This window comes from Theropithecus gelada, chromosome 1, assembly GCF_003255815.1.
Source record: "Theropithecus gelada isolate Dixy chromosome 1, Tgel_1.0, whole genome shotgun sequence".
Classification (NCBI taxonomy): Eukaryota; Metazoa; Chordata; class Mammalia; order Primates; family Cercopithecidae; genus Theropithecus; species Theropithecus gelada.
Genome location: NC_037668.1, coordinates 192,830,752 through 192,852,216, shown reverse-complemented (window position 1 = coordinate 192,852,216; position 21,465 = coordinate 192,830,752). Strand labels below are relative to the sequence as shown.

Below are 21,465 nucleotides of genomic sequence, written 5' to 3'. Positions count from 1 at the left end.
CTAGAGCCTTCCTGCTTGTTTCCCAGCTCTCCTCTGTGTGTGTGTATTTGGATCTATATGTGTATAAATGTGCAATATTTTCCACATCATTCCCATCCAAATTATTCTGTCCTATTTTGAGTACCTGGACCAAAACATATATCTAAACACTTCATTTAGAAAATATCATCACTGTGCAAATAGTGAATAATATTAGCTGCCCCTGATATTGTTCATTCTCTTATATGTGGATGAGCCCTTGACTGCCTGAGAAGTTTTCTAATCAACTCTTCAGGAAAAGAGGATCAGCTGTCTTCAGACACAAGAGAATGGTTACTTTTACTGTGGTGCCCCCTAGTGCTGATCGGATTAGACTCACTTTCTGTATTTGCTAAAATACAGACCACACAAGAGAAGCAAAATTTGGAGAGTTAACAATGTTGGTAATTTTTCCTGTATTTCCTTTGGCGTAGGAGAGAATGAAGAGTGTTCCTTTAGCATGATTCACAAGATCCTCTGTGAACTGCTTCCCACCTCACCAGCTTTTCAGCTTCATCTCCACCACTTTCCCACAGGAATACTCAACTTGAGCTATTCAGGAAAACTTGCTGTTCCTGCCTAGTAAGACTCCCGCCCCTACCTACCGATTCCCATCCTCTTGTCTGCTTAAAGAATTTATCCTCCTCCTTCTAGTATTAGCTGAAGCATTATCTGCCACTGCAGGTTTCCCTGACTCCCCAGAAGGCTGAGGCAGCCCCTCGCTCTTCTCATCTTCCCATTGTCCCTTGAGCATGTCACTCTTTTGTCCCCACCCTGCATCTTGACTGTGAGTGCAAATAGTTCAAAACCTTCTCCAATAGATGTTTATATCTCCAATGCCTCAAACAGTACCTAGCACAAGTAAACATTCAGTAGAAAAAAATCTATGTAAGGATGGCTTCATTGATAATAGGAAGAACCATAGTGTAGGAATCAGGAGTTTCTGGTGAATTAACTAGCTAAGTGATCACGAATGGTTCACCTACCCTCTCTAGGTTTCTTTTTCTTATCTGTAAATAGACTATATCTAATACCTGCCCCCAAATTCAATGATTCTATATGTTTAATGCCTCCTTTAGAAGCCACAAAATGCCTTATGACAAGCCAAGTCAACTTTGGATGTTATGTTTTAATTCTCAAAGATTTACTTATGTAAAGCAAATTCATATTCCTTTGAAATTATCTTATTTGCAGGTCTATCATTAAAAAAGAATTTCTAAAAACTTGCTAAATTACATGGAGACATTTAAATTAAGCTAATCTGAAACAAGATTTTCTTCAGCAAACTCCTCTTTCTCTTATTAAATGATACAAAGAAAGGTCCAAGTTGTAGCCGAAAATGTCATTAAGAAACTGAATTCTAATTCCAGCTCTCACTGATACAGAACTGGTCAACCCACTTTTCTAAGTATCTCCACTTCTGTTTTTCCCAGCTGAAAAAAAGTGATAAAAATGTAAGCCTTTAACGGTAGGAATTGCTGAAAAAATAATGACTAAAAGCCTTCACATCTTTGAGGGTGATGATAAAGGTGATATGAATCTTGGAAGAGCCAAGTTTCAATGGTTTCAATGAGGTTTCTCACACCTTATAGGTCAGCCTTTTCTACTTTGTTCCATAGCTGAAGTTCCAAGTAAGACTGGAAACCTGACAATTTAAGTGGACATCCCAATGTAACATCCAAACAGTGTGTATTGGTTTTGGTGATAGAAGCATTGAATTATATACCTTGTGTCATGAATATTCTTACAGGGCATTCACTTCTTTCCCTTTTATAAAAAGTGTGTTTTGCTAATCCAGAATAGGTTATTTAGATATGTACAGAATATATAACCTAAATATAGAAAAGTATGAATGTGCGAATTTGATTCCTCTCAATCCCTTCTTAGGAGCCAGGAAATCCATAAGCTTAAACACAAAAATCTACTAACTCACATTTTGTATTTCTCAAATCCTTATATCCATTCTATGAACATATAAACTATATATTCATAAGATATTGAGCTGGAAGACATCTTATTGATCATCTGATCCTACTTTCGCATAATACAGATGATAAAATCAAGGCCCAAAGAGGAAAGTAAATTAGATGAGGAGTGGGTAGGGTCTAACATTTTTCTGGCATCTTGAAAACAAAATATTCTGCATTTCATGTTTGTAGATAGACCTAATCCAGTGATGAGAAAACAGAGGTTACTAAATAAACTTGATTGAAAGGAAAATTGACAGCCAAATGGAGCTTGGTAGCTATCTCTGTATTTATAGAGCCATTCATGTAGGCAATTTTTCATAGACTAAAAAAATAAATCTAAGAAATAAAGGGGAAAATCATAATTATTTCCCAAAAACTTTTCTCTCGCAATAAAAGAGGTCCAATTTAACTGGGTAAATGGTAAGCATTTCAGCTCTATTTCACCTCCAATACACATCACTGTAACATTATGTCTTATAAAATAGAGGTTTGACTTGCATCACCACTACCAACACCACCACTACCACCGCCCCCCAATCCCTCAATCAAAATTCCAAACAGTATTGTAGATGAGTTTTAAATGGCTACTAGTCTATGTCTCTTTTTCAACAGCTGCTCTACAATGCTCTCTCTCAATCTCTCTGTCTCTGTTTCTCTCTGTCTCTCAAATACAAACACATACACACACAAACACACACACACACACTGCTGCTACCACTGCCACCAACATTATTTGGTAAACTATCAGGTTCTAGGGAAAACACACACAACCCATCTATGCTATCCTTCTCATAATGAAGTGTAAATAATAAACACGAGATTAAATGTGAGGACCCATTGTGCTGTCCCAGATCCTATAACAATATAAGAAATTACATTAGCTAATTAGAAATAAAAAATTTATAATTAACATCAAGTGAAGAATTTCAAATATCTGAGCAAACAAAAAATCTATATTCAGAGTAGACAGAAGCATGTTTCTTAAGCAAACAACTCAAATAAACCACCTATGTCTTGCTTCCGTCTCTGTGCCAGGACTATAGAAGCTAATTCTCCCCTAGAGATCACTCACCATGAGGTTTACTCTCCTAGAAACCAGCACCCTGCTTTTCTTCCCACAGCTTTCCTTCTGTCCCAGAGTTGCTGGATGGCTTGTTGGAAAGGACCCCCTCTTTTTCTCAACATCTCCTGGATATTGATAGTCCAAGGTGACCCCAACCACCAGCAAGCTGTACAACTGTGTTTCACCTTTTGCTGTCTCCTGCTCAGAGCCCTCGTGCAATCAGTTAGCCTTGAATGGAGCCATGTGTCCTGTGTTTTATCATCCCATGGTGTAAGGAAATATGTAACACTGTGGTTGTTAGAAAAAGCACTCTTAGGGCTCCCAGATTGGTGAATGCACTCAGCTGTTCTATATTTGGTTACTCTCTTTGTTTTCTTCTCAAAAGAGCCTAATTCCGGTCGATGTCTTGGGCATCCGGTCGATGTCTTGGGCATCCTGCCACGGACACCTTACTCTTCCCCCACACCCTCTCCCCGAATCGCCTACTTTAATTTCACCCAAAGAGTTCTGCGAGAAGACGTAACCGTGTGGTGTGATGAGGAGAAGATGAGTGTGTTGTTGTGCTCACTGGTCTGCAGACCTGAGCGTGACACCAGCTACACTTCTGGAATTTGGAGACACAAGCACTGTCTGTGGTACAGTGATCATAACCACACACACTCTTACCAGCCTCCATGCACTGAAAACCCTATTTCCTGTAGGCAGAAACAAGCCCAGGCATTTGCCAAGACTGCTCATCTCATTCTGGTTTCATTGGAGGTGCTTAATCTCAGACAAGACAATCAGAAATCAAAGTTTGTATTACCTGACCTTTATCAGGGAGAAACATTTCTAAACCAAAGCAACCAGCTGGAAAACAAGATTATCAGACTAGCTCAACAAAGGAACACGAGGAGAGTATAGATTTATTTTTCTCCAGTGGCATCTTCTGCAGTGAAGAACATCTTTAAATACCTAATAATGTTTTTATATCTGAACTAGTGAATAAGAAAAAATAATGCAAAAGACAGAAGTGCGGAACAAGAATAAAGTGAAGGAAAAATGGAAATATTTTAATTACATGGGGAAAAATACTAGAAAGATAATCTCCTCCTACATGATGTATTTAATAAGGTGGGAAAAAGATGAAATGATGTCTTTAAGTTATGACTGGAAGAGATAGATTGTGAGAAACAATATCTGATTAAATCATTGGGGTGAATGAGTGAGCATGTAGGCACACACACATGCACACACACATTGCTCCCCTATTAATATTGATACCTTCAGCATTCTTTAAAAAGAAAATCACCTTGCAGGTCTATAGAGTTTATGAATATTATGGGAAAGTGGAACTGGTCTCTTTCTTATTTCCTTCTAATATTAATTGCCTGATCAAACACATTACTATCACAATGGGTAGACCAGGTATATCAGTGACTCAAAGCTTCAAAGTGACAGCTTATAAAGGGATACCAGGATTCTTGCACTGCAAAGAAAAAGAAAAAGATCTAAAAGCTGTGCCTCTGCCCTACCTCCACTCTGCCCTACCACTGCCACTGCTGAAAAGAAGGAAGGAAAGGAGAGACAGAAGGGCGTTTAACCACACTTTATGATTGCTGTGGGGAGGGGAAAAAAAAAAAACTCAACACTTTTGGCATAAGATTATTTCCAAGCGACTGTTTGCGGCTGTTGCAGCTGCCATCAGCACGAGCTGGTGGGAAAACAGCGCCCAGTGGTGCATCTTACCTGAAGAGCAGAGAAGTGCAGGCAGATGTAGATGAAGCACAGGAGCAGCCCCAGTCCCTGAATTACAGAGGCCACCAGCAATAGCTTGTTCCTCTCGAATCTTGGCCTGGCTGCATTTCCCACATTCTCTTCCAGGGGTTGGACCCTTTCCATCTTCACAATCTGGGTAGAGGGAAAATGAAGATATGGAAAAGGGGAACCTGGGATAAAACTGATGTTTTCCCCACAAAGGAGGAGGTAAAGGCAAAACAAAGCCTATCAATCAGAAAATAGGCAAAGGTCCCAGGGCCAGAGATAAAAGGCGATTGAAAGAGCAAAGCGGACTCTCTCAGTTTTAACGCTGCAACTTTTGCAGGCAGGCGGGGGAACTTCTTTGTGACTAATCTGAATTTCCCCTTTACTTTCTTTCTTTTTTTTTTCCTCTGGGCTAACAGGGAGTTGTTTTTGTGACATTCCAGTTCTGATTTGAGTGACTGTGAAATGACAGTCATAAAAGTATGCTATTTTCTTAACTCATTGCACCAGTAACAAATTGTGGGTCACTTGGTAAAGATAAAAATCATCATCCGTTAATGTAGGAGCTCATATATACCTTCCCCCAAGGTGTCTTAAATCATAGAATAGATTTAGGGGAAATGCTGGCCCAAGGTTCTTATCTGCACTTTACTATGTAACTAAACATTGAACCCCTCTTACAGATTCAGAAAGAAAGCACACACAGATCATTCTTGAATGAAAAAGATAAAACAAGAAAATAGGACAGTGGGTCATGCAGAAGTAAAGGAGTGAGATCCTTGGTTGTAGTCTACTGCATAGAAATAAACAAACTACCTTTTTGAAGCATTTACTATGTGTCAGACACTGTGTTAGATGGCCTTGCAATCTTTTTCTCATTTAACCCTTTGAGGCAAATTCAATAAAAAATTATATGATTAATTTTCTGCATACCAGAAAAGAAGCAGAAGGGTATCATTTTCCTCTTTCCTTCCACTTTACATTTTTCCCATACATAATTTTCCCATGAACGAACAAATGAATAGATGTAAATAAGCCTTGAAGATTATTTCTTTCTTTGAGGTCGTGACTGGCCTCAGAACTTGGAAAGTAAGAGTATTCTATCAATAGATACCAGATACCCTTTACCACTAAAATAAACAGTGAAATGAAATAAATGATAAAATTACTTATAATGTCAAGTTCAAATTGGCAAATATTTACTGAGTACATCATATGAGCCTGGCACTGTACTGGAAAGGGACGCTGGGGAAAAGCTGTTTAAGACAGAACTGTCTCTCTTTGTGGCCAAGTATGTCCCTCTGAGCTCCCCATAAGGCACCCAACAGATATGTAAAGAAAGGAGGGAGAAATATTTTGGATATTGACAGTATGAGCTGTTATATACCACTTCACAGAAAACATGGAAATGAGGCATATTTAAAAGAGAAAGTTTGTGGGAAATGTAAAGTACATTTATGACTACAGTATTAATAAATTAAAATATGAAATAATACCTTCCCTACAATAATTAAACCTTGCATTTTGAGAACATATTGGTCTTCAGAAATTTAAGTTTTATCTGAAAGATAAGGTAACTAAGGCTCAATATCATAGACTCCAAGCCAAAACTATAAATCAAGTCGTATCTAAACATATTTGTCATAGTTATTCCTTTGAACAAAGCTTGTGTTACATACAGGGTGTGGAGAAAAAAGTTGAAGGAAAAATCAGTGCATAAAGCCCAATTTTTGTGTGATAGTTAATCATAAAAGAGTATTAAAATCACTATTTACTCATCAATTTTAAAAAAATGACTAAGAGTCAAAGCAAAAAAAAAAAAAAAAGCCATAAATACTACTGGAAACAAGGAATAAACTGAAAAAGTAGTAAAAACTATGCCTGCTGAAAATCATAGATAACATTTTTAAATTACTGTCAAGAGACTGAAAAAAAATAAACATTTACCATGCACACACTTGTGCCTTAAGCAGCATTTCTTCTCACTGTTAATATCATGGCTCTGAGGAAGAAAAATCTTTGCACAGAGTCATCTCTACCCACATTTAGGCTAACACTTTGATGACACACCTCTCATTTTTATTGTCTTGTCATCCTACTACCATATTTTGCCTAGTTGTAATTTTTGTTGATGTTTAAGTGATATTTTACACTTAATTGTCTCTGTTTATTGAACACGTTTTCACAGTTCTTCACATTCTTTGTGGGAAGAGAGATACACACACACACACACACACACACACACACACATACAAATCAGGCTGGAAGTTTCAGGCACAACGTTTTGATAGACTATCTAGGCATTCCAAAGTTCATCATTGGGCTGGTCTAGCATTTTAACAAATGAAATCACTATTAGAGTTATCATTGCTGACCTTTCAGTCTCAGGCACATGGGCAGAGTCCTCCATCTTCAAAAAATTTTTCAAAAAACAAAGTTTAATTGTTTTTAAAGGGGTTGGAGACGTTACTAAATCTATGGGCAATTTTTTTTCATTTGTATTTATTTATTTATTTATTTTAGAGACAGGGTCTTGCTCTGTTGCCCAGGCTGGAGTACAGTAGCATAGTCACAGCTCACTGTAATCCAGAACTCCTGGGCTTGAGAGATCCTCCTGCCTCAGCCTCCCAAGTAGCTAGGACTATAGACAAGCAACACTAGGTCTGGCTAATTTTTTTTTTATTATTTCTTGTAGAGACTCGCTATGTTTCCCAGGCTGGTTACAAACTCCTAGCCTCAAGCAATCCTCCTGCCTTGGCCTCCCAAAGCACTGGGTTTATAGGCATGAGCCACCAAGCCTGGCGGCAATTTTTCTTAAAGTATCTCACAAATATTAAATACATTAGCACACCAGAACAAATCAGCCTTAAAATAAAGCCACAGGATACAAAATAAACCACAGTAATTATCTTCCCATAGATCATTAACCTCCTAAATGAATAGCCATTTCAAGACTACAGAAAATATGGAAAAGAAAAGGGCTTTGACCACTCGCAAGATACCTCATGTTCAGAAAGAAGCAAAAAACATTTGAATTTTTATTTATTTATTTATTTATTTACTTTTGGTTTGAGGGTTTTGTTGTTTGGAATTTTTGGTGTCTGGGTTTTGGTTTTGGGGTTTTTTGGTGATAAAAAATATATATTTTTCATTGATCTCTAAGTCAGGTTTTCATTTGTCCATTCAACAAGACTGAGCCAAATACTAGAGGAAAAGACAGGAACAAAACACATTTTTAGTCCTCAGGGAGGTCACAGACAGGAAAGCAGAACGTCCACAGCCTGGAAAGTTCTGTGTCCTACGTATCAGTGCAGGAGGGAAGGGTGCAGGGTGACAGGTGCTAATCTATACTGGAATTAGGACAGGAACACCTTCCCGGAGATGAATCAAGTTAATCTGGGAGAAACGAGAAGCAGTCTGGCCGTCTGGGGCACTGGGGAGGGGCAGTGGCCGTTGGGCCAGCAGTGAGGGCAGTGGAGCCTGTTTGTGCAGTGTCAGTTCAGGGAACTACAGCTGAAGAGGAAGACGGTGAAGGAGAGTGGCTGCTGGAGAAGAGGCTCAGAAGAAGTTGTTGTAAATGGACTTTTGTTACAAGTTAAGAACTTTGGACTTCATACTGCAGGCACTGGAGAAACATGGAGAGGTTTGAAGCAGAATGTGATATGATTACATTTCAGAATTTAAAAAAAAAAATCACTCTGACTGAGGGAAATAGAAATGGCAGGTACTTCAGGAAACAATTCTAGGGGGTAGAAAAGAGAGAGGGATGGCAAGGCAGAATCAAGTTGGCCAACTGGGAGACATTTCCAGGGTGCTCCGTGCCAGCTGAGGGAATGAATGAGATCTAAAATTCCACCTCTGCAGTCAGCTCTCTAAGCCCTCCATCCTGACACAATTTCCTCCAGCAGGAAGGGAGACACTTATCCCACAAAGGTCAACTTTGCTTCCCAAGCCCTGAACAAAGGGCTGTACTCATTTAAATGAAGGCTCTTTTTCTAATTTATAAACCCATAGGGAGTGCCTTGTTCTAAAACACATAAAGACAGTGGTATAAGCTAGGGACCTTGAGTTTGCAAGGACTCAAGTGAGAAATAAGGTCCTAAACTAAAGCAGGGAGGATACCAGAGTAGAAGACACTTACACTGGCTCTTCATTCACCAGACATTGTGAGAGTGTACTCAGTGCCAATCTCTGAGCACACACGGAGTCATAGATAAGCTCTGCCCTGGGACGAGTGATAGAGTGATGTGGGAGGTGATGGAAACAAATGCATTTTCTAATGTCAAAATATGATTTGTAATCTGCCTTCTCAACCTACTCCTGATCCTAATGTCACTGTCCTGAGTAATGGTTTTTGTACTCCAGGACCTCAAAATCCAAAAATCGACTTTGAATCATCCTTGTTCCCAGTCACCACGCTTTGTAGGCTAGCCCTGCAATGCAGCTTATTCTTTCCTCCTCTTCGTCATTCCTACTGCTTCTAATCCAAATTCTTATTACTCCTCACTTGAGCTCCTGCAGTCAGCTCTCCAAGTCCTTCCTCCTGGCACAGGTTTCCTGTTGCAGGAGCTCCAAGTTTTCCTTCCAAACTTATCTCCCTCTATTTTCTGATTATTTCTAATATTCACTCTGTCTCAAACAACCTTACCCTCCACCTCTGACTATCAAAACCCTACACATTACACACTTCCCCATGAAGGGCTGTCCTGTGACGTAGTGAGCTTACTGTGTTCTAAAAGTGCTAAACAAAAATCTTGAAGAAATTCTGTTCAGAGAATTCTAGCATTAAGTAGAGGGTTGATAGGATCAGTAGTTCCCAAAGCCTAGTTTATCATCTGAATCACTAGGAGAACTTTTTAATGATTCTGACTCCTAATTCCTTCACTCACAAAATTCTGATTCCGGCCGGGCGCAGTGGCTCAAGCCTATAATCCCAGCACTTTGGGAGGCCGAGACGGGGGATCGCGAGGTCAGGAGATCGAGACCATCCTGGCTAACACGGTGAAACCCCGTCTCTACTAGAAAATACAAAAAACTAGCCGGGCGAGGTGGCGGGCGCCTGTAGTCCCAGCTACTCGGGAGGCTGAGGCAGGAGAATGGCGGGAACCCGGGAGGCGGAGCTTGCAGTGAGCTGAGATCCGGCCACTGCACTCCAGCCTGGGCGACAGAGCAAGACTCCGTCTCAAAAAAAAAAAGGAAAAAAAAGAAAAAAAAAAAGAAATTCTGATTCCGTGGGTGTCTTAGTCTATTTTGTATTGCTATGAAGGAATACACAAGGCTGGATAACTTATAAGGAAAAAGGGTTTATTTGGCTCACAATTCTGACGGCTGCAACATTCAAGGTTGAACATTTGCATCTCGTGAGGGCCTCATGGTGCTTCTACTCATAGCAGAAGGTAAAAGTGAGCTGGAGTGTGGAGATATCACCAAAAGAGAAAGCAAGATACAAGAGGGAGATGCCAGGCTCTCTTTAACAACCAGTTCTTGCAGGAACTAATACAGTGAGAACTCACTCACTCCAAAAGGAGGGCATTAATCTATTCATGAGAGACCTGCTTTCATGACCCAAACACTTTCCATTAGGACCCACTTCCAGTACTGGAGCTCAAATTTCAACATAAGGCTTGGAGGGGACAAACATCAAAACTATAGCACTAGGTTTGGAATGATGTCTTTTGAAGCCATATTTCTAAAACAGTCCATAAGAGTCAGACTTGTGAATCTCCCTAAATGACCACTTAAGGTCTCTTTCACCATTACTTTCTATGATAGGAAACCTCATCCTATTTCCCAGAAGAATGCAGCTGTTTTCACCTCTGTGTTGAGAGCATTTATTATGCTCTGTTTCGTCTTGTAATTATTTAAATCTATTTCACGGGGAGGAGGGAGGAGGTGGAAATGGTTAATGGATACAAAAAAAAAAGAAAAAAGAAAGAATCAAAAGACCTACTATTTGGTAGCACAATAGGGTGACTATAGTCAATAATAAATTAATTGTATATTTTTAAATAATTTAAAGAATGTAATTGGATTGTTTGTAGTTCAAAGGATAAATGCTTGAGGGGATGGATATCCCATTCTCTGTGATGAACTTATTTCACATTGCATGCCTGTATCAAAATAGCTCACATACCCCATAAATACATATACCTACTATGTATCCGCAATTTTTTAAATTAATTTAAAACTTTTTAAAATAAAAAATAAAATAAAAATAAAATTTCAAAAATACACATAAATAAATAAATCTATTTTAGTCTCCCCCATGACGTTGCAAGTTCCTGAGGTTAGGAGTCCTATATTGTACTCTCACAGGGCCAAACTGAATTTGCTTGTAATAGAGCTGAAACACACTGTTCACAGGAGCAGAAATACTGAGAGTCTAAACAATACTGAAAACAGCACTATTAAATACAGAAGTCTCCTGGTGGCTGGACTTTGATCTTAGAGTTGAAAGATTAGCAAACCTGAAATGTGTACTTTTCATTGAAACCGGATGCACACCATTAGTTGAAATACATATGTGAACTCGTGTGATGATATTCCATCTGGGTTTCAGACTCATTAGTCTCTCACTTGTCAACCCCTTTTCTTCTGGTGCCAATTTTCCCTTTCATTCTTCATGTTGCTTAGTATTTTTTTTTAAATCTTGACCACTGGCAGTTATTTTGGGGCATGATGACAGATTCTAAAACTTAGCGGCACAAAACAGCTACCGAAATTTTTCTCTGTATGGAACTATACCCACGATGTACCACACCATTATAGAAAGCAAATATCTAGACAGACTTTTGACACACAAAAAAATTACATTTTAAATCGTGTATTTAAAATGTGTGCAATGCCAAGAACATGTAAAAATCTATAAGTACGTTTTTCAACTCACAATAGGATATCAGCAATTTTCTTTTTCAAAAAATCAACTTTATTAAAATATAATTTCAGACAATAAATCTCATTATTTAAAGTGTACAATTAGATGAGCTTTCGCAATTGTAGACACTCATGAAACCAACACAATCAAGATAAAGAAACTTAATTCATCTTCAAAAGATAATTTTCTTTAAATAGAAATCATTCCAAAAGCAAATCTATACTGAATACATGAGACACTAATCTCCTCTTCTTTTCAAAATAAATTCAATCGAGTATAAATTGGAATTAGCATAAACCTATGTTTCTCAACTGAGGGTAGATTTGCAATCTACCTAGGGGTCATTTGAAAATATTTAGAGATGTTTGTGTTTATCTGGATTGGGGGTAGGGTGCTACTAGTATCTAGTGGATAGAGGCTGGAGATGTTAATAAATATTCCACTCAGAATACCTCACCACCATCAACAACAAAAGACTATCAGCCCCAAATGTCAAGAGTTCTGAGGTTGAGAAACCCTGATTTGGATACATCCATGCCCATAACTGATTAGGAATGAGGCAATACGATATTCACTCTCTGAGTTTTTGCATATGCTTATTGTGCTGTCTGAAACACCTCTCCACTCCTCAGCAACCATCCTATGAGGAGGGTACTATTTTTCTCCCCATTTTACAGTTGAGACAAACTGAGGCTTAGAGAGATGAACTATCTTGGCCAAGGTCACACACTTAGCACATGGCAGGGCTGGTATCCAAATCCAGCTTTGTTTACTCTAGAGCCTGTTCTTAAACTGTGTGTGATACTATTGATCTTTTTACATGAAATACAAGTTCTGTGTGTGGCCTAGATGCCTAGTAACAATTTATCTAAGCAGATCTTAATATGCCAAATGCACACAGTTACTAATCCAGTAAGAAAAAAATAACTTCTTCCTGTCAATTCGATCAAGGATGTTCAATCTTTTGGCTTCTCTGGGCAACATTGGAAAAAGAAGAATTGTCTTGGGCTACACATAAAATACAATAACACTAGTGATAGCTAATGAGCTAAAAAAAATCTCATAATGTTTTAAGAAAATTTACAAATTTGTGTTGGGCTGCATCGAAAGCCATCCTGGGCCACATGTGGACCACAGGCCGCGGGTTGAACAAACTTAAATTAGATCTTTTCTTTTCAGATTATTGATGAATGGGAGTAGATCTTCCATTTATTGTGTGCTTTCTCTGTGTCAAGCACAAAAGCTTTCTTTCATTCAATCCTCCTGGGAACACTCTGCCTGATTACTAACCACATCTTTAACACAAGGAACCAGAATATCAGGGTAACCTAACCACAACAGCTTTGGGAGTTAAACCAAGATCATCTGGGTTTGTCTGCTTGTTTAACGGTACCAAACCACTCACTTGGTGTGATGGCCTGAATGTTTATGTTCCTGCAACTCCCACCCCAAATTCATGTGTTGAAGCCCTACTTCCAATGTGATTGTATTTGGAGATGGGGCTTTTGGAAAGTAATTGAGTCACGAGGGCAGGGCTCTGGTCTGATGGAATTTAGAGCCTTTATAAGAAAAGACACCAGAGAACTTGAGCCATCTCTCTCTACCACCACGTGAGGACACAGCAAGAAGGTGGTCATCTGCAAGCCAAGAAAAGAACCGTCACCAGAACCCAACCATGTCGGTACCCTGACCCAGAGTTCCAGCCTCCAGAACTGTGAGAAAATAAACTGTTGTTTAAGCACCCATACTATGGTTGTCTTATGGCAGCCCAAGCAGACTAAGATAGACGGAAATTATAAAATGGTACCAAAAGAGCATTGCTTCTTGAAGTTTCTCTACCTTTCTCTAAATTCTTCTGTGCTAACATGAATTTTATCCTCTGTGGTAACAAAAGTTTTACCTATCATTCTCTATGAAAACATGAATTTTATTCTGTTATCTTCAATGTCCTTATAAGAATCTCTATTCCTAAATGTCTTTCCTATTTTGGAACTAGAATAAAATAGTCTATGTAATACACCAAGCAGCATGTCTAGACAAAGTAGGCCTAAGTAAATATTATGGTGTTGCAAAACAAAACAAAACAAACAAACAAACAAAAAACCCTGTAAGCCTTTTTAGCGTTTTTTCTTTCACTAACATATGTTGCATTAAACACCTCTTAAAGCTTTCTTCAGGTGCAATCAGCAATCATCAATATCCTTATCCCAATCATAGCATGAGAAACTGAACCTCAGTGAGCTCGTTTTAAAATTGCCCCAAATCCTCAATGGGATTTACCTCTTGGGGTTGCTCTAGGGTTTGTATGGGACAATGTTGACACCATTAGCATTGTCTTACAAATAGAAAGTGCACAATAATTACGGTAAGTGTGGTCTGTGGTCTGTGTCCACAAATGGCTGCATCCGCGTCACTCAGGAGCTTGTTAGAAAAGCAGAATCCCAGGCCCCACCCCAGACCTATCAAATCAAAATCCCTGTTTTAAAAAGATTTGCATCCACATGAAATTTGAAAAGCACTTAGTTAAATCATTAACAGAAAGAGTGAGTGGATAAAGACTCAGAAGACTAAGGGCAGATCCCTGACAAGACGCTAGAAACTTTCTTCCATAACAACATCTTACATCTTAAAACGTATGTGAGCTTTGGCTAAGCCCCATCCTCACCCTAGGCATCAGCAGGGTAGGAATCCCCTTACATGGGCATCTACCCTCATCTATGCACCCAATTCATCCCCTTAATTCCCTTCTTTCTCCAGCCCAGGGGATCTTTACATCATCAGGGGACCAGAAAGCTTTCCGCTTACTCATCAAACATTTTCTGCTCCCCTTTAGGACTGAGCTTTTGAAACTCTAAAATCAAGAGAATCTTTTTTTCTGCTTTGCGCCACCACATTCCTTCCCCCAAAGGTAATGAACATAGGCAAGTTAACTAAATGGGGCCAGGAAATAAAAGGAAATAGCTAGGGAAAAAAATAAGTTATTAATTTCAAAATGGTGCCCTGCCACATAAAGAACCACATAAAATGGTTCCTTATGATCACAGACTGAGGGCAGATGGAGAGACATATAGCAATGAGCCGTGATTTTCTCTCTTTCTCTTTTTGAAGGTAGTATTCCCTATCTCCACACTCATTACCACTGTATACAGTTTGTTCACCCCTTTCTGCCCCCTTAAGCTGTGGTCAGAAGTCTTTGGGGTGTGTCCTTTCTGCAAATATCACACATACACAAACATACACACAAAAAAAGAGAAAACCTCTGCAGCTTTCTACAAATTGGCTCAAGGAATTCCTGTAGACCTTTCCTTCCTATAATGTGCCATGTTCCCTGGTGTTTTCTGCTGTTCTTACCCTTATTCTTCCTATACTGGCTCAAACTCGCCCTGGTTATATTTGGAAGAGATCTCAACTTTCTGCTTCATCACTGACCCAGAAATCCCAAAGGATGTCCTTATAGGAATTGCCCAAGCTCCAGATCCCAAAAATCCCTCTCCCCAGTGTTTAGGCCTGTTTCTTACCACACCATTTCCCATCTACTCCGGACTCACTTTGGGGAAGAATAATTACACTCTTCTCTTAGCACAGACCATAGTCTGCACTGTGTCAGGGTTATGCATGTATGTGCTTGTCTCCCCTTGGTGGAGAAACTCCAAGCCCCATTCATCTTCATATTCTCCTGTTTGTTCCAGCACTAATCCATAGCTGTGCTCAACACATGAACAGAATTAGACTGGATTGTGGGGTGAAGTTTTATTCAGAGTTCCCTCTTTCCTTCTGCCCCCTCAGCTCCCCACTGTTCTCTGATCCTACCTTGATTTTATTTTTGACACTCTGGGCAAAGGTCAGATCTGTATGCAAATAAAAGCATTACTATTTCTAATTAAGCAAGTTACTTAGCTTCCTATCCTTCATTTACTCATCTATAAATGATAGATAAATAAGTATAGGTAGAAGGCACACACAGAGAGAAACCATGTCTGATACATATTAGCATTCAATAATTGCTAGTTATCATTATTGCAGCTTAAAATTGAACATGATGAGAGCATTTATACCATGGAAATTGGTAAACATGGTAAACATTATAAATTTTTTCAGAGAGCTGCTTTACCAGCAAATGATTAGGCTAGTGCCACATATCTAAATGATAATATTTTGGATCTATTATGGTAAATAAACACTATTACAATTAATTTTATCTGTTCCTTTTTTTTTTTTTTTTTTTTTTTGATTGACTGCTACAAAACAAAATTTTCTGAGACAAGGTCTCACTCTGTTGCCCAGGCTGAAGTGGCATAATCACAGCTCACTGTAGCCTTGAACTCCTGGGCCTAAGCATCCTCCCACCTCAGCCTCCCGAGTAGCTGGGACACAGGAACGTGCCACCATGTACAGCTAATTTTTTTATTCTTGGTAGGGGTAGGGTCTCCCTATGTTGCCCAGACTGATCTCGAACTCAAGCAATCCTCCCGCCTCAGCCTGCCAAAGTGTTGGGATTATAGGCATGAACCACTATTCCCAGCTGAAATTTTTTAATTACCTTGTGATATTTGAATTGGACAGTGCTGGGCTAGATAGACCCTAACACACATGGTAGGATGATGATGTCACACCCCTCAGTGTGGTTCCCCAGGTATTTCTGGGAATACCAAGAAATGCTCACATGATCCACAAATTGGTCCAGGCTGATACTTGTCATCTCTGTCAGCTGTTCTCTCTCTGAACTGTTGTTCTTCTTGAATCTTCAGGTCCCTCCCATGATCTAATCGCTGTGATATTCCAGACTGACCTCTCTATTTTCTTGTTCCTATGTGCTGTGGTTTAGGTCTGCTCCACAGGCGCTAGAAATGACTACTCTCAGCACCCAAGAGCTCAGTACACCCTTTCAAGGGCCACTGCCCAGTTCCTCACAGCTTTCAGATGGCAGTGGGAAAGGCAACTCAGTGCCCATCAATGAAAAAATTCCCAAGGCTTCCTATACTCAGAAGCCCCCTCTCCTTTTACACTCTCTCTTCAGTTACTATGACCCAGTCTTCTATCCCTGCCCCAGATATGAGGAACAAAATTCCCCTAAAATTTAAAAAAAAAAAAAAACCCTACTTCTAACCCTTACATTACATCGAAGCTCCTCTATAATGTGTAAAATGTGGCATTTGGTTATTTCCAACGTAGCAAATACATATAAATTACTTTTTTCATTGATCTCTTAGTTACTGCTTAGAAAAATAAAAGACAGAAACGTGTATTCATTTTCTTTTATTACTTGTATAGGAGATTGGTTAATACTAAAAACTTATGTAAGCCATAAGAAACATAAAATATATGTAATAGATTACATGCTAAACTGAGAAAGTCTCAAGTAATCACAAATTAGTCCCTTTCTAACCTCCTCGCACCTTCCCATTCCCACCAAAAGAACTTTAGCTGCAGAAACCATCATTCTCAGCAAACTATCACAAGAACAGAAAACCAAACACCGCATGTTCTCACTCATAGGTGGGAATTGAACAATGAGATCACTTGGACTCGGGAAGGGGAACATCACACACCGGGGCCTATTATGGGGAGTGGGGAGGGGGGAGGGATGGCATAGGGAGTTATACCTGATGTAAATGACGAGTTGATGGGTGCTGAAGAGTTGATGGGTGCAGCACACCAACATGGCACAGGTATACATATGTAACAAACCTGCACGTTGTGCACATGTACCCTAGAACTTAAAGTATAATACTAATAATAAAAAAAGAACTTTAGCTGCATAATTTCCCTCGGGAATAGGGTTGGACAGAAGATGGGAGCCAATTGCCAATTGTATTATATTCAAATTCTTTTTTTTTTTTTCATGGAAAACCCTCTTGTTTATTTGATTAAACAAAAATAAAATAAGCTGCATAGGAAAAAAATTTAAAGTCCAAAGAGACACCAACTTTGTTTTAAGGCTGTAGTAGCTGATACAGCATCTCCTTGCTACCTTCTCCAGTCTTCTCTGTGGACCACAGCAATACATTCAGAAGCCTGTTAGCTAACACAGGAGTTTTTGAACGCTTTTTCATTGGTTAAATTCTTTATCACTGCATAAGGATGGTTATCTCGAGGTTTTTATTGACTTAAATATAATCCTCAAGAGACTAGTAAGAAACACTTGCTTGTAGACCATTTCACAACACCTGGGTTTCCCTGGAAATTCGTAACTATTTACCTTTAAAGATCATCTGTTTTGTTGGCATGAATATAGTGAAAAGGGGACACTTTTACACTGCTAGTGGGAATGTAAACTAGTAGAGGTTCCTTAAAGAACTAAAAGTAGAACTACCAGTTGATCCAGCAGTCTCACTACTGGGTATCTCCCCACAGGAAAAGAAGTCATTATATGAAAAAGACACTTGCACACACATGTTTATAGCAGCACAATTCACAACTGCAAAAATAATGAATCAGCCTAAATGCCCATCAATCAACAAGTGGATAAAGAAATTGTGATATAGATATATACACACACACACACACACACACATATATATACACACACACATACACACACACATAAACACACACACACACACCATGAAATACTACTCAGCCATAAAAAGGAATGAAATAATGGCATTTGCAGCAACCTAGATGAAATTAGAGACCATTATTATAAGTAACCCAGGAATGGAAAACCAAATATTGTATGTTCTCATTCATAAGTGGGAGCTAAGCTTTGAGGATGCAACGGCATAAGAATGATACAATGGACTTTGGGGACTCAGGGGAAATGGTGGGAGGGGCTGGGGGATAAAAGAGTAAACGCTGGGTACAGTGTACACTGCTCAGGTGATGGGTGCACCCTCAGAAATTGCCACTAAAGAACTTATCCATGTAACCAAACACAACCTGTTCCCCAAAAACCTATTAAAACAAAAAAAGTCTTAAAGATTAAAAAAAAATAAAGATAACCTATTCACCTTCCCAAAACAAAGGGATTTCATTCAAAGTGGTTCTTCACAGTAGAAACCCAGCAACCTTCAAATATTGTTCTTTTGATGAAAATAAAGTTTTTTTTAAAAAAAGCAAAATTTCTTCTGCTACTCTGAGCCCCCAGATAAAACTGAATTGAATCGCAGGACTCAGAATATTTCTTTCAGAAAAAATTAAGGAGTAGTTAAAACACAAAGGAAATTAACCAGTTTTAAACATAGGTAGGTACTGCACACAAGCTTTGAATTTTGCATACTTTTCTCATTTGTACATTTTTTCATTACTAAAAACTATTTATTTAGTTTCTGCTAAAGGTCAAATACAGTGCCTGCTCTCTGAGAGTTTATATTCCTGTTGGAGAAAACAGACAATAAATGTATGCACAGACAAATTAATAATCTTAGTGTTATGGACTGAATATTTATGTTCTCCAAAAATTCATATGTGGAAGCCTTAATCCTCAAGGTGATGGTATTTGGAGCCTTTGGTATGCAATTAGGTCATGAAGGTGGGGGGTCCCATGATGAATTTAGTGCCCTTATTAGAAAAGACATGAGAAAGAGGATCTCTTTGCCACGTGAGGATATAACAAGAAGGTGGCCATCTACAAATCTGGACGAAGGCCCTTGCCAGACAATGAATCTTCTGGTGCCTTGATATTGAACTTCCTAGTTCTCCAGAACTATGAAAAATAAATGGAGGGCGGAGCAAGATGGCCGAATAGGAGCAGCTCCAGTCTTCAACTCCCAGCGCCAGCGACACAGAAGACCGGTGATTTCGGCATTTTCAACTGAGGTACTGGGTTCATCTCACTGGGGAGTGCCGGACGATCGGTACTGGTCAGCTGCTGCAGCCCGACCAGCGAGAGCTGAAGCAGGGCGAGGCATTGCCTCACCTGAGAAGCGCAAGGGGGAAGGGAATCCCTTTTCCTAGCCAGGGGAACTGAGACACACAACACCTGGAGAATCGGGTAACTCCCACCCCAATACTGCGCTTTGAGCAAACAGGCACACCAGGAGATCATATCCCACACCTGGCCGGGAGGGTCCCACACCCACGGAGCCTCCCTCATTGCTATCACAGCAGTCTGTGATCTACCGGCAAGGCAGCAGCGAGGCTGGGGGAGGGGCGCCCGCCATTGCTGAGGCTTAAGTAGGTAAACAAAGCTGCTGGGAAGCTCGAACTGGGTGGAGCTCACAGCAGCTCAAGGAAACCTGCCTGTCTCTGTAGACTCCACCTCTGGGGGCAGGGCACAGAAAACAATAACAAAGCAGCAGACACCTCTGCAGACGCAAACGACTCTGTCTGACAGCTTTGGAGAGAGCAGTGGATCTCCCAACACGGAGGTTGAGATCTGAGAAGGGACAAACTCCCTGCTCAAGCGGGTCCCTGACCCCTGAGTAGCCTAACTGGGAGACATCCCCCACTAGGGGCAGTCTGACACCCCACACCTCACAGGGTGGAGTACAGCCCTGAGAGGAAGCTTCCAAAGCAAGAATCAGACAGGTACACTTGCTGTTCAGAAATATTCTATCTTCTGCAGCCTCTGCTGCTGATACCCAGGCAAACAGGGTCTGGAGTGGACCTCAAGCAATCTCCAACAGACCTACAGCTGAGGGTCCTGACTGTTAGAAGGAAAACTATCAAACAGGAAGGACACCTACACCAAAACCCCATCAGTACATCACCATCATCAAAGACCAGAGGCAGATAAAACCACAAAGATGGGGAAAAAGCAGGGCAGAAAAGCTGGAAATTCAAAAAACAAGAACGCATCTCCCCCGGCAAAGGAGCGCAGCTCATCGCCAGCAACGGATCAAAGCTGGACGGAGAATGACTTTGACGAGATGAGAGAAGAAGGCTTCAGTCCATCAAATTTCTCAGAGCTAAAGGAGGAATTACGTACCCAGCGCAAAGAAACTAAAAATCTTGAAAAAAAAGTGGAAGAATTGACGGCTAGAGTAATTAATGCAGAGAAGGTCATAAACGAAATGAAAGAGATGAAAACCATGACACGAGAAATACGTGACAAATGCACAAGCTTCAGTAACCGACTCGATCAACTGGAAGAAAGAGTATCAGCGATTGAGGATCAAATGAATGAAATGAAGCGAGAAGAGAAACCAAAAGAAAAAAGAAGAAAAAGAAATGAACAAAGCCTGCAAGAAGTATGGGATTATGTAAAAAGACCAAATCTACGTCTGATTGGGGTGCCTGAAAGTGAGGGGGAAAATGGAACCAAGTTGGAAAACACTCTTCAGGATATCATCCAGGAGAACTTCCCCAACCTAGTAGGGCAGGCCAACATTCAAATCCAGGAAATACAGAGAACGCCACAAAGATACTCCTCGAGAAGAGCAACTCCAAGACACATAATTGCCAGATTCACCAAAGTTGAAATGAAGGAAAAAATCTTAAGGGCAGCCAGAGAGAAAGGTTGGGTTACCCACAAAGGGAAGCCCATCAGACTCACAGCAGATCTCTCGGCAGAAACTCTCCAAGCCAGAAGAGAGTGGGGGCCAATATTCAACATTCTTAAAGAAAAGAATTTTAAACCCAGAATTTCATATCCAGCCAAACTAAGTTTCATAAGTGAAGGAGAAATAAAATCCTTTACAGATAAGCAAATGCTTAGAGATTTTGTCACCACTAGGCCTGCCTTACAAGAGACCCTGAAGGAAGCACTCAACATGGAAAGGAACAACCAGTACCAGCCATCTCAAAAACATGCCAAAATGTAAAGACCATCGAGGCTAGGAAGAAACTGCATCAACTAATGAGCAAAATAACCAGTTAATATCATAATGGCAGGATCAAGTTCACACATAACAATC

At 39.9% G+C, this 21,465-nt stretch overlaps 1 protein-coding gene across 3 annotated transcripts in view; it reads right to left on the bottom strand.

Moving 5' to 3' along the window:
• TNFSF4 (TNF superfamily member 4) overlaps positions 1-9,971 on the bottom strand; it is a 28,029-nt gene extending 18,058 nt beyond the window's left edge. The window contains exons 1-2 of one of the 3 annotated variants that reach the window (XM_025404787.1): positions 9,854-9,971; positions 4,780-4,941 (exon numbers count right to left, since the gene is read on the bottom strand). In XM_025404787.1, the coding sequence (XP_025260572.1) occupies positions 4,780-4,932 (153 nt within the window). In that variant the 5' untranslated portion in view covers positions 4,933-4,941; positions 9,854-9,971. Of the gene's footprint in view, positions 1-3,060; positions 3,309-4,779; positions 5,070-9,853 lie in introns of those variants that run through there. The other 2 variants (XM_025404778.1, XM_025404796.1) reach the window with 2 other exon arrangements.
• Positions 9,972-21,465: the final 11,494 nt, after the last annotated feature.